We start from the raw sequence: 16,096 nt of genomic DNA on the forward strand, positions 1-16,096 counted from the left end.
TGCCAGCAGTTACGCAAGCAAGCCAAGTCAATCACATGAAAGCATTTTAGTTCTGGTAACAAAATGTTCACACCATGGTCAGTCCCCATATATTATATGGAAGGTAACACTGCCACAGTGCATTTATCATTTAAATAGAAACTTCTGCAGTTAATATATTATGAGAAAAAACAAATGCCAACGAAGACGTCATCTTCACTAATGACATTCACAAATGTAAGGCTCCTTGTTGAAGTACTTTACCCCATTCAGTGTTGTATTTCGTTCACAGATATAAATAACCTCAGCCACAGATGCATGTGAAGGATGAAATTTACTTTGCCCATATAAGACAGAAATATTGGGTTCCATGCCAGTGATTTGGTGGGAGGTGGTGCACTAAATACATCCCCAGTCAAAGGCAAGGTACAGGGCTGCAGCACAGGGCCCACAACCACAGACCCGCCCCCCTCCTTGGGGTGTTAGGAAGGCTGGGCCTGTGGAATTCAGGATTCAGTCACCCCTGCCCTAATGGAAGCCTTCCCTAAAGCAAGCCAAACTGCCAGGCTGTTTGGGGCCGAAGTAGAGCCTACCAATCCACACCCAGACAGGCATGAGATGCTAAGGAATGTGTCCTCACGCTGCTTACCCTCTCTTTCATCTGCTCAAAGCAAATGTGGGGCTTAAGTAGTAGGGAAGGCTTTGCATGCGACAGTCTTTGCCAGGGTGACTTTCACCTGGAAAAAAAAATTAAAAAGCCTTTGCCTGTGTAAACTAGTTTAGCAATGGGATTGCCCACTGTAGCATAAACACTGCATGTGGTGCTGCAGTCTGTGATCGCTTTCCTGTGTCCACTTGTTTAGACAATGTCATTTGCTAAAAATAAAGAACCGTGGAGAAGTGTGCTCTCTGATACTCACAGACAGAGACTTTGCAACCGTGTGTGAGTGAGAGGGTATTTTGTTGTGAATACTCTATAGTTATCGTAAATATTTCCCTCAGAGAACTGCGTGGAGTCCCTTCCACCATCTCTCTTCCACAGATTCAACTCTTCACCACTGGTGGTGCCATCTGCTTGGTCAGGGCAATCCCACGTCCCTTCTCCATAACCCTGCTAATTGGCAGCAGTGCCATCTGTGTCAGCAAGAGGACTGCCCTTTAAATTGACCTCCTTTCCCACTCCATCCCCCAGTCCAGCCTGGGATGGACTCCTCACTGCTGGGTGACCATTTCACCTCATCTTGTAACTTTCACTGTGAGTTTTCCACCTCTGCAGTTGGTTGTTACAACCTACGCAGACAGAAGGTCATTCACTCAGCGGCAACAGATTATCTCCCTTGCCTTTTCACTAGCCAAAAGGATTGAACACTGCTTGTATGACATGGAAATTTTGAAGAGCTGGGGAGAAGGGGCATTCAGTTGTTAGGGTGTGGGCTGTCTGATCTCTGCTGCGATTGGCATGGAAGAACTGGGTAGGAAGAGCTTATTTTTCAAGATATAACTAGGTATTAAGGTCACAACAGTAACACTAGTGTTATGTGGGGTCTTGTGCAGAATCTACATCAATGTACTCTGTGGTTCGTGATGATTAATCCAAGGGCAATGACTAATTAAATGACAGTCATCTATGATTTTAATTATGGATAAAGCCCCTGACTTTGCATATATTACTGAAATCTAGCCGGATAATACTGCTGAGCCACTGTTGCACCAGCTGACTCCAGATCGGTGCTCATTTTAATGTAACTAGCTTAGGAGATAGCTGCTGAATACAGTTCACTGTCAGTGTAGGCAGTCTCACATTACAAACTTGAATTCGTTTGAGTGTCTTCACTTGATATAAGAATTCCTGTTAAAATGGGAAGAGTGGCAATGTATAGGCAGCTATTCGTTGTACCGCAACCTTTCTGTCTTGGTAAGCCAGTTTTATCTAGCCTGGCACTGGGGTCGCGTAGGCATATTTTCCTTGATGTTGTCAGCCCCAATGTGAACATTTCCTTAAGAAAATGTAAAATGCAATTTCTGTTAAAGAAATCGCAGTCTGATCCATGTTCAATAAATCATATATTGATGCCAACATTCTTACTAATTATTGTTAACCCTTCTAAAAATTTCCATTGGGGGAAAAGATTATTTAAATTAAAGATAATTTGGGCAATGATTATTAAGACGCTTATGGCAAAATAGACTTGGTGCCATCAAGGCTTTAATAAATGTATTAAAATACAGTATAGTCATAAAATAACTGAATGCAACACGGAGAGGAAACGGAGAGCAAAAACTACAGAGTCTGAAAACCATATAACACACAAATCACCATATCGTGTAGCAAAACCTATTTTATTATAAAATTCAGATCCATTTAATAGAAATTCAACAGCTGGATTGCATATACATCCACATTCACCCTAAGAGACTTTACTACCTAAACTTCTCCTCATAAGGTTACTTTCATTTTAAAGCCTGTAATCTCCATTTCAGTAGTCGGAGAAGTAGAAGTTTCCCATATGCTTAGCAAACAACAAAACAATACGAACAAATCTTGCTTTAAATCTATCCAAACCTTCATCTCCATAATGCAAAGATTTGACAAAGAAGGGTTATCAAATCCAGCAAACGCTTACTACTAGGGTAGGTGTAGTGCTTACTGCTATAAGAAACCTCATAAAAATCAATAGATCTATGCCTGGCAATAAGCTCTACGCCTCTGAATTCTTATTATTGTTGTTGTCTGCTATTTTTGTTACTATATTTATTAATTTATTATCTTGCTCTTATAGAGCCTTTCATCAGTAGGTCTCAAACTGCTTTACATAGGAGGTAGTATCATTATCCCCATTTTATAGATAAGCGTTTAATTAGTGTTTGTACAATTTAATCCCAAGCCAGGTCTCTGGGAAAATTCTCTCTCACTATCTTCACAGTTACAGTGTAGAGCTCATTGAATTTTACTTGAATCGTAACCACTGTGTGTGGCTTATTGGGGGGTTTATATAAACCAGTTGACGGCATATCATTAATTGTGCCAAATAAAAGCGGGGGGGGGGGGAGGGAAGCGGGAAATTGAATCTATGCACATTGGCAGGAAGTTATAGAATTTGAAGTTTAATGTTTACTTTAATTCTGACGCATAACAAATAATAATTGCAGAATGTCTTTAGTGACTTAGAAGGGTATTTGATAGGAACATTGAGGGGGAAAACGTAAATGTGAGTAAAGCAAGCGTTTTAGGGCAGAAAGCCAAAGCCCCACCACGCGGGACAGCAGTCCAGGGCCCTGAACCCCAGCCCACGGGACTGAAGCCAAAGATGGAGCAACGTAGCTTCAAGGTGTCCCCTGTGGCGAGGGGCCCCGGGCAGTTGCCATGCTTGCTACCCCTTAATGTTGGCCCTGGTTTTTATATGGTGAAAAACAGTTATTGTAGCACAGCTGGGCTGTGGAGTTTTTATAGCATTGTGGGGGGCGCCTCAGAAACAAATAAGTTGAAAACCTCTGATATTGGAGACCCAATTCAAGTCCCTGATTTAAACCTGGGTCTCCCTCATCCTTAGTGAATGCTCTGACTCCTGGTGTAAAAGTTATAAGGGTGGAAGTAGCACCACCACAACAGTTTTTTGCCAGAAAAAATGTAGGTGCATAACTCCAGAACAGGCCTGAAGGCTGCGAATCCCAAGTGGAGATATGTGCCTCCCTCCACCTGGGCTTAGGTGATACTTAGGCCACAGCCCTCTCCTTGGCATTTTATACTGGCTACTTAAGGCATGTCTCTGCTCAGCATGCTGGCTTTTCTGGATCCCATTCTTAGGCATCTAACTTTCCTCATGCTTTGTATAGGGAGCCTGGGAGCCTAACTCAGGGCTATGGATTCCATTAAGCCGCAGGGCACCTAATTTTAGGCATTGCAGCATTGAGTGAAAGTCCTCTTATCAGTAAATCTACATTACACTCTGGAGCATCCAGAATTTTTGGTTTAAAAAAGAAATATTTGTCACTTAAATTATATTATCATTTTCATGAAATGAAACATTTAGCTATATCTGGGCGAGATCCTCGGGTAGTTTAAATCAGCATAGTGTTATGGGCTTCAGTGGAGTTATGCCAGTTTGCACCAGCTGAATCTATAAAATCAGGGGTCATACCCTATGACTGGAGAATTGCTAATATAATACCTATTTTTAAGAAAGGGGGAAAACATGATCTGAGAAATTACAGGACCATTGGGTTGACTTCAACTGTATTCAAAGTCTTGGAACAAATTTTGGAAGAGAAAGTAGTTAAAGACATAGAGATAAACAGCACCTGAAATAAAATACAACAGAGTTTTACAAAAGGTAGATCATGCTAGACCACCCTGATCTCTTTGAGAAGATAGTTGATTTTTTAGACAAAGGAAATGCAGTAGATCTAATACACTTCAATTTCAGTAAGGTATTTGATACAGTTCCACATGGAAAATTGTTTGTTAAACTGGAGAAGATCTGGAGGAACTTGAAAACTGGAGTAATAGAAATGGGATGAAATTTAATAGTGCAGAGTGCAAGGTCATGCACTTAGGGACTAACAACACATTTTTTGCTGTAAACTGGGACCATATCAGTTGGAAGTGACACAGAAGAATAAAGACCTGGGTGTACTGGTTGATCGCAGGATGACTGAGTCACCAGTGTGATTCTGCCCTGAAAAGAGCTAAAACAATCCTAGGATGCATCAAGCAAGGTATTTCCAGTAGAGATAGGGAAATGTTATTGCCATTATGCAAAGGCAAGACCTCTTTCAAAATACCGTGTACAATTCTTCTCTTCCATGTTTAAGAAAGATGAATTCAAAGTGGAACAGGTGCAGAGAAGGGCTACTGGGATGATCAGAGGGAAGGAAAACGTACCTTATGAGAGGATACTCAAGGATGTTGGCTTGTTTAACCTAACCAAACAAAAGCTGAGGGGAGATATGATTGCTCTTTATAAATACATCAGAGGGATAAATACCAGGGAGGGAGAGGAGTTATTTAAGTTTAGCATCAATGTTGACACAAGAACAAATAGATATAATCTGGCCATCAACAAGTTTAGGCTTGAAATTAGACAAAGATTTCTAACCATTAGAGGAGTGAAATTCTGTAAGAGCCTCCCAAGAGGAGCAGTGGGGGCAAAAAACCTAACTAGCTTAAAAACTGAGCTTGATAAGTTTATGGCGGGGATGGTATAATGAGACTGCCTACAATGGCATGGTGCCCATCTGTGACTGCTTGTAGCCTGAATGGCCGCTATGGGACACGAGATGGGGAGGGCTATGAGTTACTACAGAGAACTCTTTCCCAGGTATCTGGCTGCTGGGTCTTGCCAACATGCTCAGGGTTCAGCTGATCACCATGTTTGGGGTCAGGAAGGAAGTTTCCACAGATCAGGTTGGCAGAGACCCTGGAGGGTTTTCACCTTCCTCTGCAACATGGGGCATGATTCAGTCACAGGTTTAAACTAGAGTAAATGATGGATTGTTTGTAACTTGAAGTCTTTAAATCATGATTTGAGGACTTCAGTAACTCAGCCAAAGCTTATGAGTCTATTACAGGAGGAGGTGGGTGTGGTTCTGTGGCCTGTAATATGCAGGAAATCAGACTAGATGATCGTTATGGTCCCTTCTGGCCTTAAAGTCTATGAGTTGATGAGCTGAGGATCTAGTCTATTAATGTATACCCCTTCAAAACACTGATTCCCTCTTAATAATGCAATTGGTGCTGCACAAATAACAATGTGTGTTCCCTGCCCCAAGGAGCTTACACTTTAGTAGTTCAGACAAAAATAATATATGGCCTATGTTAAAAATGATAGTGGTCATTTTAGAAAGACTTAGTGGAAGTCAATGTGACTTGAGAGATGTGAAAGAGGACAGAGAGACTATTTGAAATTTCAGAAAGGGAGGTGATCACAAGCATAAAATCTAATATAATCAGGAGGGACAGAACTCCTTTGTCCATCTCTTGAAGACCATCATCCCCAACGTTACTCAGAGATTGGTCCTATTATTGGTACTCAATAATAAATAGTGATAATGTTGATGGTACATTTGATCATGGGTTGTTGGTAACCCGGGCCGGCTCCAGGGTTTTTGCCGCCCCAAGCAGGGGAGGGAAAAAAAAAAAAAAAGCTGCGATCGCGATCTGCAGCTCTACCACCACCGCTTCAGTCTTCGACGGCAATTCACCGTCTGGTCCTTCGCTCCGAGAGGGACTGAGGGACCTGCTGCCGAAGACCCAGACGTGCCATCCCTCACCGTTGGCCGCCCCAAGCAGCTGCTTGCTGGGCTGGTGCCTGGAGCCGGCCCTGTTGGTAACTAGTTATTCTGGATTTATATTGGTGTACCCAACATCAGAATTTGTCCCAAGTATCTTTATTGCTTTGCTTAACCACTTGAAGGCTCTCCAAATTCCAAAAGCGCAGAGAGAGAAATTATTAATATCTCTATCCTCTGGAAATAGCTTGCCTATGGGAAATGGGGCTGATGTATTACAAAGATTAAGAATCTTCCTGATTTCTTCAGATTTCCCTCTTCTGCCATTTTGCAGACCTTGATACTTTAGTTGCATGTCATTTTTAGGATACTTCTATTACATATCTGTTTCCTAATCAGGGATTTCAGCCAAAGCCCATTTAAATCAGTGGAAAGACTCCTGTAAACTTAAATGAGCTTTGAATCAGGCTTGCATTTCCAGAGAGCAGAATATTTTAAAAAGTTTGTTTTATAAAGTATCTGCTTGTCCTAAAAGATTATCTCCCATCCCAAAAATACTTTGGGTGAAATCCTGGCATCACTGAAGTCAATGGCAGTACTTCCCTTTGAACTGTTTTAATAAAAACAATATTTTTAGTAAAGTGTAAGTAGATAAAGAACATTCTAACTTCCTACCACATGTTATTTATATAGTGCTAATAGTGTGAAATATTGATATACCACATATTAAAGGGTTTTTAATGCTCTCTAAAAATCTTTAGCTTATGTTTATCTTTATTCAAATAATGTGTAATATACTGAAATGAGTACAATATATCTTCTTTCATTTTTAGCCTCTCCATGGGTAGATAAAAGCCGAACTCCAAACAAGATAGATCTATATGATGTTCGCAGAAGACCATGGTAAGCTTTCTTCGGATGAATGAAGCACGTGAAATTGTCAACATAGTACATATTCTGATAAAGAACAAAATCAATAGTAAATATGTGCTAAACACTACACTAAACCCTCTTCTGATAATTTTTGAGGACTAAAAGTTCAAATTTTAAAATATTTTCACTTTCTTTGTAAGCCCATTTTAACTTTCTGGGTAGGTGACATGTATGCAATATCATATTGCTAGACAGAAGGAATTTTCATGATAAAGACAAATACCCAGGTGGCATGACGATAAGACTATTAAACACTTAGATAGAAGGCAACAAACCAAACCAAATTAGGATGATCAAAATGAACCATTCTGTTTTCCAGAATGATTTACAAACACAGTTCTAGAGGGTTAGGCTAGTACTACGGTCACCAGAGCAGTGGGCATTCTCTTAAAATGCTCTTTTTCGGTACTGATTTTGAGCATTTTTTCTCCCAGAATACTATTCCATTTCTTGCTCACTATATTTTCTCATTTATATTTTGCTCATTTTTATTGGTTAAGTATACAGTCAAACCTGCCTGAGTGACCACCTCTGAAGAGAGACCCCCTGTCCCGAGCAACTACTTACAGAGGCCACAGAACGTTTTCCCCCTATAATTTAACTGTGAAGAAACTGCTGTCTGGCCTCCCAGCTCTGAAGGCAGTGTCGCTGTCAGCAGCAGTTCAGAAGTAAAGGTGGCAATGCCATTCCTTTGAAGAGAAAAGACATCTTAAAAGCAACCACACTTACTAATTCCCATGAGTAGTCACTCTTGCCACATTTTACTGTACTCTCATTAAAAAAAAATAAAAATCTTTGCCTGAGTTGGGCTGCTGGAATAATTCACCTGCTAACTTGTCATCAAGATATATTTAGCTCTCAAATCCTATTCACCCCTCTCTGTTGTCGACATACAAGAATAGTGAATTCCTACATCCTACCTCCAGATCTCGCTATTGTTACTTGAACCTTTACCTAGAAGGAGAAGCAATGAGAAAGTGACGGTGCATGAATTTCCTACTGAGATGCAATTGAGAAGTTCCTTTGGTTCAGCTAGACTTGGTTTTAGGGATCACAGGGTCTTTCGATCAAATGCTAAAGAGGTGTTTTTAAGTTTTTATCTTTCATATCTTTTCATTTGTTTATTTCAGGTACATCCAAGGAGCTGCATCTCCAAAAGACATGCTTATTTTAGTTGATGCGTAAGTGTTTAAAGACTGGATATTAATACTGGAGCGATGAAAAGCTATTTGGCACCTTTTGAACAAACTATTGCAAATTGAAGGAGAGATGAGGTTGAAAATAAAAGACATTTATTTGAATTGTTGGAAAAAAACGGCCTTGATACTAGGATGTCTTTATGGCCATCTGATGTTGTTATATTGTCAACATCTCAATTATTTAAGTAACCAATTGAAAATGTCTCAGGTGAATGTCAGAGCTTGTTGTGAAACACAAAGGAAATTACTAGAAGCAAGGAGCTTTTTTGTCTGAGAATTAATTAGCATGGTTTGGTGACCAAAAGGATGAGAACTCATGTATGCTTAATGTATTGTATTCTAGTTCTCCACAGTTTATCTTAAGCTGTTTAAAAGCCTAAAGTCCAGCCCCTTCAGAGCTGTCAAAACATTAATCCCCAAACAGTCAAAATAAATACTTCAGTGTGTGAATACTCTGATGTAAAAAAAAACAGTTTTGAATGTAAAGCCAAAATTAAATACCGGGGGACTGAATGTTGAGGGTAAAATGGCATATTTTAGGGACTATAGCTGTATTGATTAGCTCAATTATTCAAATGGTGGTGTTCTACATTACAATAATATTAATGAAGATAATGTTATAAAAAGCTATGACAAATTTACAGTTGCCATTTCCAATTGTATAAACAAATTTGCCTCTAGTTTTGTATTTATATTCAGAGATTTATTCCATGTTGTATGAAGACTAAAGGAAGAAATTCATAAAAAACATTTCTCTGTACCCCTGTCAAGATTCCCTTTGTTAAGCCAATGTCAAGAGTCTGGGGGAACCATCAGGCTTGAAGTGTCTCACAGATTGCTTTATACTGAAAAAAAAATCTATTCATTGGTTCTTTGCCTCACTGGGAGAGATTGCATTTGATGCTTTTAAATGCAGTCAAATATTTCTGTATTGCAGAGGTGTGTTTTATCAGCATTTGCAATTCTATCCCTCTCTCCCCCCACCATCCCAGTTTGAGCTTTGCCCTGAAACAAACATTCTGCAATTTAGATCCCTGAAAATGTAAAGCTCTGACTGAATATAAGAGAGTAGAAGAATATTTAGGGAACACGCAATTTGCATGTGATAAATTCTCATGGCAATCATGAATTGAAAATGAGGAAAGAATGTATCAGTATGGGTCAGGCAACAGAACTATTCCTCTGAGCTACAAAGTTATGGCTTGGAGACCAACCCTGGAACTTTTTTTTTTTTTAATAGCAAGTTTCTTCCATTGCAGAGCAACTCTTAAAGGTGAGACTTGGGGCTGAGTAGGCACTTCTGGAGCAATCTTGAGTATGAAAATATGGGAGCCAGTTTATAAAATCTAGTTCAACTGTATGTTTTCAATTGAACTCATTCAATCAATTTTTTTATTATCTCTGTTATGCAGGAGTGGGAGTGTTAGTGGACTGACGCTGAAGTTGATCCGAACCTCCGTCATTGAGATGCTAGAAACATTGTCAGATGATGATTTCGTGAATGTAGTTTCAGTGAGTATCAATTCTTTCAGTGGCAGCAGTGATACAAGGAGGCTCTTTTCTGGGCCAGAGTTGAGTACTTGGTTAAGCTGGACACACAGTGCTACCAAACTGAAATATGTGATGCAAACAAATATAATGAAAAGCACTGAAGCTTTGAGACATGTGGATTTGAAATTAGAAGTGATTGGCTGAGATCCAGGACTGTGCAAGGCAAAGTTTGCTTTTTACGAGGATGTAAGAAAGCTTAATTTAAAAAAAAATTTGGTTTATTAGAGCAAAATTCTTCTTTCTAATCCACATTGTTGCTCTCTATTGAACATTATTCATTTGTTCTGCACGTGCAATTGCTACTGAGATCATTGCATGCTTGTGGAAAATATGAGAGCTGCTTATTTGAGATAGAATAAGATGAGGGTAAGGAGTTGATTCTCCACTGACTTCCACCTTGTTTAGTCATTTATACCTGTGCATAACAGACCAAATTCTCAGCTGGTGTAATTTAGTGCAGCTCATGGTACATCATGACAAACGGTAAGAGTGTATTGTTTAATATAGAAATTAATGGGTCTGGGTGAATGGTCAGAGCTTAAATGGCTGGAAGAATCATAATATGGATCAAAGACTATCAAGCCTCAAGAGCCTGGTGGAGGACCCTCTTTGAACAATGGCAAGAGCCACATAGCCAAGTTAGCAGGCTCTGCAGGACAGACACAGCACCAGCACCCTCCAGCGGTCGAGCCTTGGTTCTCTGTTGGGTAAAGGTTGCGACATTCCAGAGTATGCATCTGCTACTACGTACCACAGGTTGCACATTAAACTATTTTGCGTGGACAATCTACTGCTATCAACAGTTTCCACCTTCCCAGTATCTCACCATCATCATTCACCAACCCTTCACCAAAAGACTCATGGAATGAGTTTCCTAGGCAGGACTGAGAAGCTGGAAGCTGATACCCAACGATCTCCATGTGAATGGCCTAGGTGTGGTGGTCACATGAAATCCCAGATTCGGGGAGTCAGGAGTAATGGAGGAGCTGAGGGAGAGGGAAGTAATTGCTGGGAATGAACCTGGGGAGTGAACCTGGAGGGTTGTTGGGGGTGGGTGGGAGAAGTATAGAACAAGGCTTTTTGGGAGGCAGAAGGGATTGTTTGGGAGTCTCCCCCAAGCAGATCCTGGCTGACCCCTAGTCTCTCATTCAGGCACATCTGCCTCTGTCCCCATGTGTCTGTGCACCCCTCTTCCCCATCCCCATGTGTCCCTGTACTCTGACTGTCCCCATGTGACCCTGCAGCACCATTCAGCCACCCCCTCCCTTGTCCCCATATAGCCCTTCACCCCTTGCTCCCTATTCCCATGTGGCCCTGCACCCCATTCCACCCCTACCCAGTCAGTTCTCCCCCACTAGCCCTTCTCAATCCTAGTCTGTGACCCTCGAGTAGCTCCATGTCTCCATGTGCCCTGCTTTGTATGTTCCCTCTCCCCCATATCCCATGCCTCCTAACCTGGCTCTGTGAACAGGGCACTGTGAGGACTACAGCTGGCTGCTGACTGCTAGTGCCAGTCAGCTGGCTGCTCTCTGTTCTGGCACCACCTGGTAACTGCAGCACCTCTCTGGCAGAATATATTTTTCTGTAGAGAAAAAAATCTGAAGGGGACATGCATTCTGCGCTTGCACAATGGTACAGAATTCCTACAGGAATACTTAATGGAAAATATTCTTCTGATTAAAGAAATGGACATGTCCTTGACATATGGCTAATGCTAGTTTTAGCTTCTGCAGCACCAAGGAAAGCTGATTGCCTATCTCCCATATCTTAGCAAGAACTCCAGAATTTCTTCAACCACTTTTACACCTTGGTAGCTGTAGAAGCTAGAAAGATGATGAAGGGCTTCTAACTAGGTTGTTCCTTTCTGTCTGGTAAAGTTACAAAGAAGAATAACTTTTTAAGGAAGGAAGGTTTGTTCTTCTGGAATTGCAGATCTGTATGGACAGCTACCAGGGCAGGATAGCTCTTTCAGCTTTTGGTATCAGATGCTTCCACTGCTTAGATCATTTACCCGTGGAGCATAAGTAGAGGTTGTTTTAGGGGGATGTAGAGTCAAGCAAGCATTCTCTGCACCCTGTTTTGCTCTAACACTTCTCTTAGGGCAGTTACAGCAGACATCTGTCATCTTTACTTTTGGATTAAGTCCTCCATGCTCTCACTTAATTGAGGCAAAGAGCTGAGTTATACATCTTCTCATTAGAGAGAGAGAGAGAGTGTGTGTGTGAGTTGAGGGGAGGGGGATGTCTTTAGTATTGTGACGAGGACCCTTGAGCAAATGAGACAAAAATCAAACCAGGTCAGTGGTGGGAGGGTTCATACAGCCCGAGCAAAGGAAGCATTACATAATGTTCATTTGGTTATAAGACACAACACCTTTCACTTGATGGTTTCTGTTCTTAGGTCCAGAAACCCCATTCTTGACGACAGAAGACTAGGTAAAGAGAAACATGCCAGACAGAGGCAGCTACAGTGTCAGCTGCCCATACACCTGCTAGCCCTGAGAGTTAAAGTATTACTTGAGAGCCTAGAACCAGCTTGCATGTGGCTTTCCTGACCCTCCCTTCCTCCTTTTGCAGACCATCTGCTCTGTTTCCCTGCAGAAGGGAGTAGGATTGCTATGAATTATTGACTGCTAAAGATTATTCAGTTCAGTTACTTGATCAAATTCCACCTCATGCTGTATTTGAATTGTCCTTCCTAATCCCTTGGTAAGTATCCCTCTCATGAGATGCTTCTCAATGCAAAGGTGGTTTTTGTCCTAAGAATGGGGCTACTGAAGTTCTATGGCCTGTGTAGGACAGGAGGTCAGACCAGATGATCACAGTGGACCCTTCTGGCCTTAGAATCAATGAAATTCCCTCAGTGCTACAGAAGGGAGAAGCTTCTATACAAGGTATTTCTTCATGCTGAAAAAACAAAGATTGCTTTTGCTCCATGATAAATTTTCAGAAATTGACCTATTACATCGTGAAGTTCATGTTCCACATGCTAATCCTGCATTCCTTCATTCCTGCCCTTGCCTCTTAAGACTTGTTCTGGACTTCTGACTTGAAAGTTGCCTGTTTTCTCATTGCAATCAAACTGGCACACCAGAAGGGCCTTTATTTCAATGTAGGCAACAGGTGCTACCCATACAAAGTCTTACTCTTCACCCTGTGTACAGTACTAGGATCATTTGCCATGTGATTCGTAGTAATTGCTGTTTTCTTCGGGCTTCCTGGCATCCATGTGTATCTGGAACTGGAGGATTGGCGTGAGCATAGTTTTCTGGAAGGATATTAAAGCTCCGGTTTGGGGGGAGGGGCAGAGGTATATCTCCCCAATGTAGGCCTATGCAGAGGCCGTAAACTCAAAAAATAGTTACTGTGGTTCCTTTAACTCTCATTCCTAAATCTGTAGATTCAAGAAATGTTGCAATTTAAAAGTCTCTTGGACTAGCATTGCTTGTCAAGCTCTGGCCTAGGATTCAATATGCCAAGTCCTGAACTGCAAAACTGTGTGAAGGCAAACTAAATTATTTTGGTGTAGTTTGTTTTTAAACAGTGGGAACCCTAGAATGCCATGGCTTAGTCTGGAGCATTTTTTATTTTTATTTATTTATGACTGAACTATACAACTTTGAATATAGGAATTTAGAATGGAAGCACTGACAGACCCTTAAAGCCAAGTGACAGCATGTGTGATGAGTAAGTACATAATGATTTTGGAGACAATTTTCAACTTCTATTGATAAATTATAACCAGGCTGCAGGGAGAAAGTCCTGAAATAACATTATAAAAATCTCTTTGAACACCATTTACTGCTTCATCTTTTAGCTGTCAGTCTAGTTAGACCTCTCTTCTAGTAGTAAAGAAGGAAGCTTTAATGGAAGTGGCATTTTCTGCCTTAAAGTTCTTAATATTGAAGTAGAGGGTTTTCTTTGGTTTGAACTGCAGTGGAAAATACCTCATGCTCAGTTGTTTATTAAAGCAGAAAAACTTTTTCTATAATGAAAATGGTGATGCCTGCCAAAGTGAATTGAAATCTCATTGTTTGGTCTTTCTGGATCTTCTCCGGTTTAAGAGAAAAGGGCCAGATCCTCAGCTGGTGTAAATCAGCATGATTTATTACTCAGTTATGGTACCTGTAGGTTATCCTCTGTTGGTTATGTCTGGCATACTTGAAAGCTTGAGTTTTCTTTATTCAGTTTGTGTTAAACTGAGTGGTTTTAGGTGAAAATGAATGGACAAATTGAGATGGTTGCATTATCTCATGCCTTTGCAATCTATCATATCATTGCCAGAGGAAGGGACTATATAAGTACCTGCCACTCTAGAGTGGTGATCCCCACAATCTAGGGTGGTGACCCCCTCAATCAGCTTCCTCCCAATCTCTGCTTAAGGCATCTCCAGCCTTCCCCCCCTCAGACCCTCCGGCCTGTTTCCCAGTCTTCTGGCCTGACCACAATGGAGAACCTAGTTCAGGTCCTGCCATGATCCAGGATTTCTGTAGCCTACGTTCCAACCAGGCACAACTAATAATGAATAGCAAACACACATGGGAAACTCGAGAGGAGTTCATAGATGGAAATTTTGTTTGAGTGAAGTATTAGTTGAATAATTTGGAATGAAGAAAATTGTTCACTATGAATACCATTCCCAGTCCTAGACATGACCAAACTTTAACTATACCCAGCATGACCAGAGTGCCTGCTGAAATATGTGTACATGAACATACATGCGCAGTCATGTACATAGGGGAACTTATGCTCTGTTTATTTTTCTTGATTTTTTTTTTTAATGTGAAGCAACTGTTTTTTTCTGTTGCTCATATACCCTTTTGTATACTTTGGAAATCCTCCTTGCTTTACTCAAGTGAGCTAGGCAATCAAGATCCAGCACTGTATGAAACTAAGGAGTCATCACATCAAAGAGAGTTAAATACCATTTGAATTCTTTCACAATAAGCTCAGCAGTTGAATTATAACCTGCAGAATATCAATATATTTTCTAATTCAGTGAACATTTGTGACGCTCTTGTGTGTGGCAGTGTTTAGAGACTTCATTGTGGAAGTCAAGGATGTTTTTGTTTTAGAGCATTCATATTCATGGGAAGTCAAGGCCCACAGATCTGTGCATAACAGAATATGACATCTTTAAATATTTTTATACACTGCAGTTTGGAAAGTGGTGGTGGCATTGTGTGTATATATACTGTTTAAAAATAGGCTATATCCTTGCAGTATCACAATTCAGTTTTTATAACTATATTTTTAAGTGTTTAAAACCCTATTTTGGATTGCAGTTGTAAGATGATGTTGGATTTCAACTATGACATTTTCCTTTTGTGACAAGAAAACGGGATGTGTACACCACAAATACAAAAAACAAGTTTGAAATGATTTTACCGCCGAAAGGTTTTCTTCAGGCAATGGAAGTAAAAATAGAACAACTTTGCTACAGTCATATTTTGTTCTTAATGTTGTTTTTATTTTTCTGTATTATTTTTGCTTTCCTTAATTTTCCCACAGCCCAGCCAAAATCTCAAAGCCAAGTCAAACACTGACAGCATGGCACTAAATATATATAAATGATGATGACAATGAGAATAAAATATTCCACTATAAGGATTTTTTTATATAACTTAAATTTAGGTGGCATTCATCCAACACAACATTGACATTAATTGCTGTGGTGATTATTGATTTTAATAGTGTGTTTAATTTTTGTTTCACTTAAGCTGCTTAGCACTATCTAATAGCTTGTGAAACACAAAAAGTAAACAAATTACTAAAATGGAGATAAATAAACTAGATTATTTTAAATTACATATATATAACTTCAGCACACTGCAGACTCTTAGCAGGATGTGCCACCTCAGCTTCACTCTTAGTTGAATATGGGATTCTTCCATTTTAATTTTTTTTTTTTTTGGTTTGCTTGCTTTTCTCTTTTTTACAGAAAAATCTGATGGTTTATGCAGTTAAAGAGTAGTGGGCTCAGTGATTATTTTCTAATCCTAATGTAATCTAATTCTTCCCACCTATACTTCATAAAATGATCTGAGGATCATTTGGATGAATGGAATTATGTTCATGAAAGGTCATGTTCATAATAATAGGAATAATCATGTTAACAATTCCAAATTGATTCCCCCTAAAACAAAACAAAGCTCTTTATTCATGTGAAAGAACTGTAACTTTATTCAGTGGGTCCATATTATTGGT

At 40.1% G+C, this 16,096-nt stretch overlaps 1 protein-coding gene across 3 annotated transcripts in view; it reads left to right on the forward strand.

The window, feature by feature from the left end:
* The window catches only part of CACNA2D1 (calcium voltage-gated channel auxiliary subunit alpha2delta 1), a 636,415-nt gene that overhangs the window by 460,079 nt on the left and 160,240 nt on the right, over positions 1-16,096 (forward strand). For all 3 annotated transcript variants that reach the window (XM_045030029.1, XM_045030036.1, XM_045030046.1), the window contains 3 exons: positions 7,041-7,110; positions 8,271-8,321; positions 9,752-9,851. In XM_045030029.1, coding sequence (XP_044885964.1) covers positions 7,041-7,110; positions 8,271-8,321; positions 9,752-9,851 — 221 coding nt within the window. The remainder of the gene's footprint in view (positions 1-7,040; positions 7,111-8,270; positions 8,322-9,751; positions 9,852-16,096) is intronic.

This window comes from Mauremys mutica, chromosome 1 (genome assembly GCF_020497125.1).
Source record: "Mauremys mutica isolate MM-2020 ecotype Southern chromosome 1, ASM2049712v1, whole genome shotgun sequence".
NCBI classification, from domain to species: Eukaryota; Metazoa; Chordata; order Testudines; family Geoemydidae; genus Mauremys; species Mauremys mutica.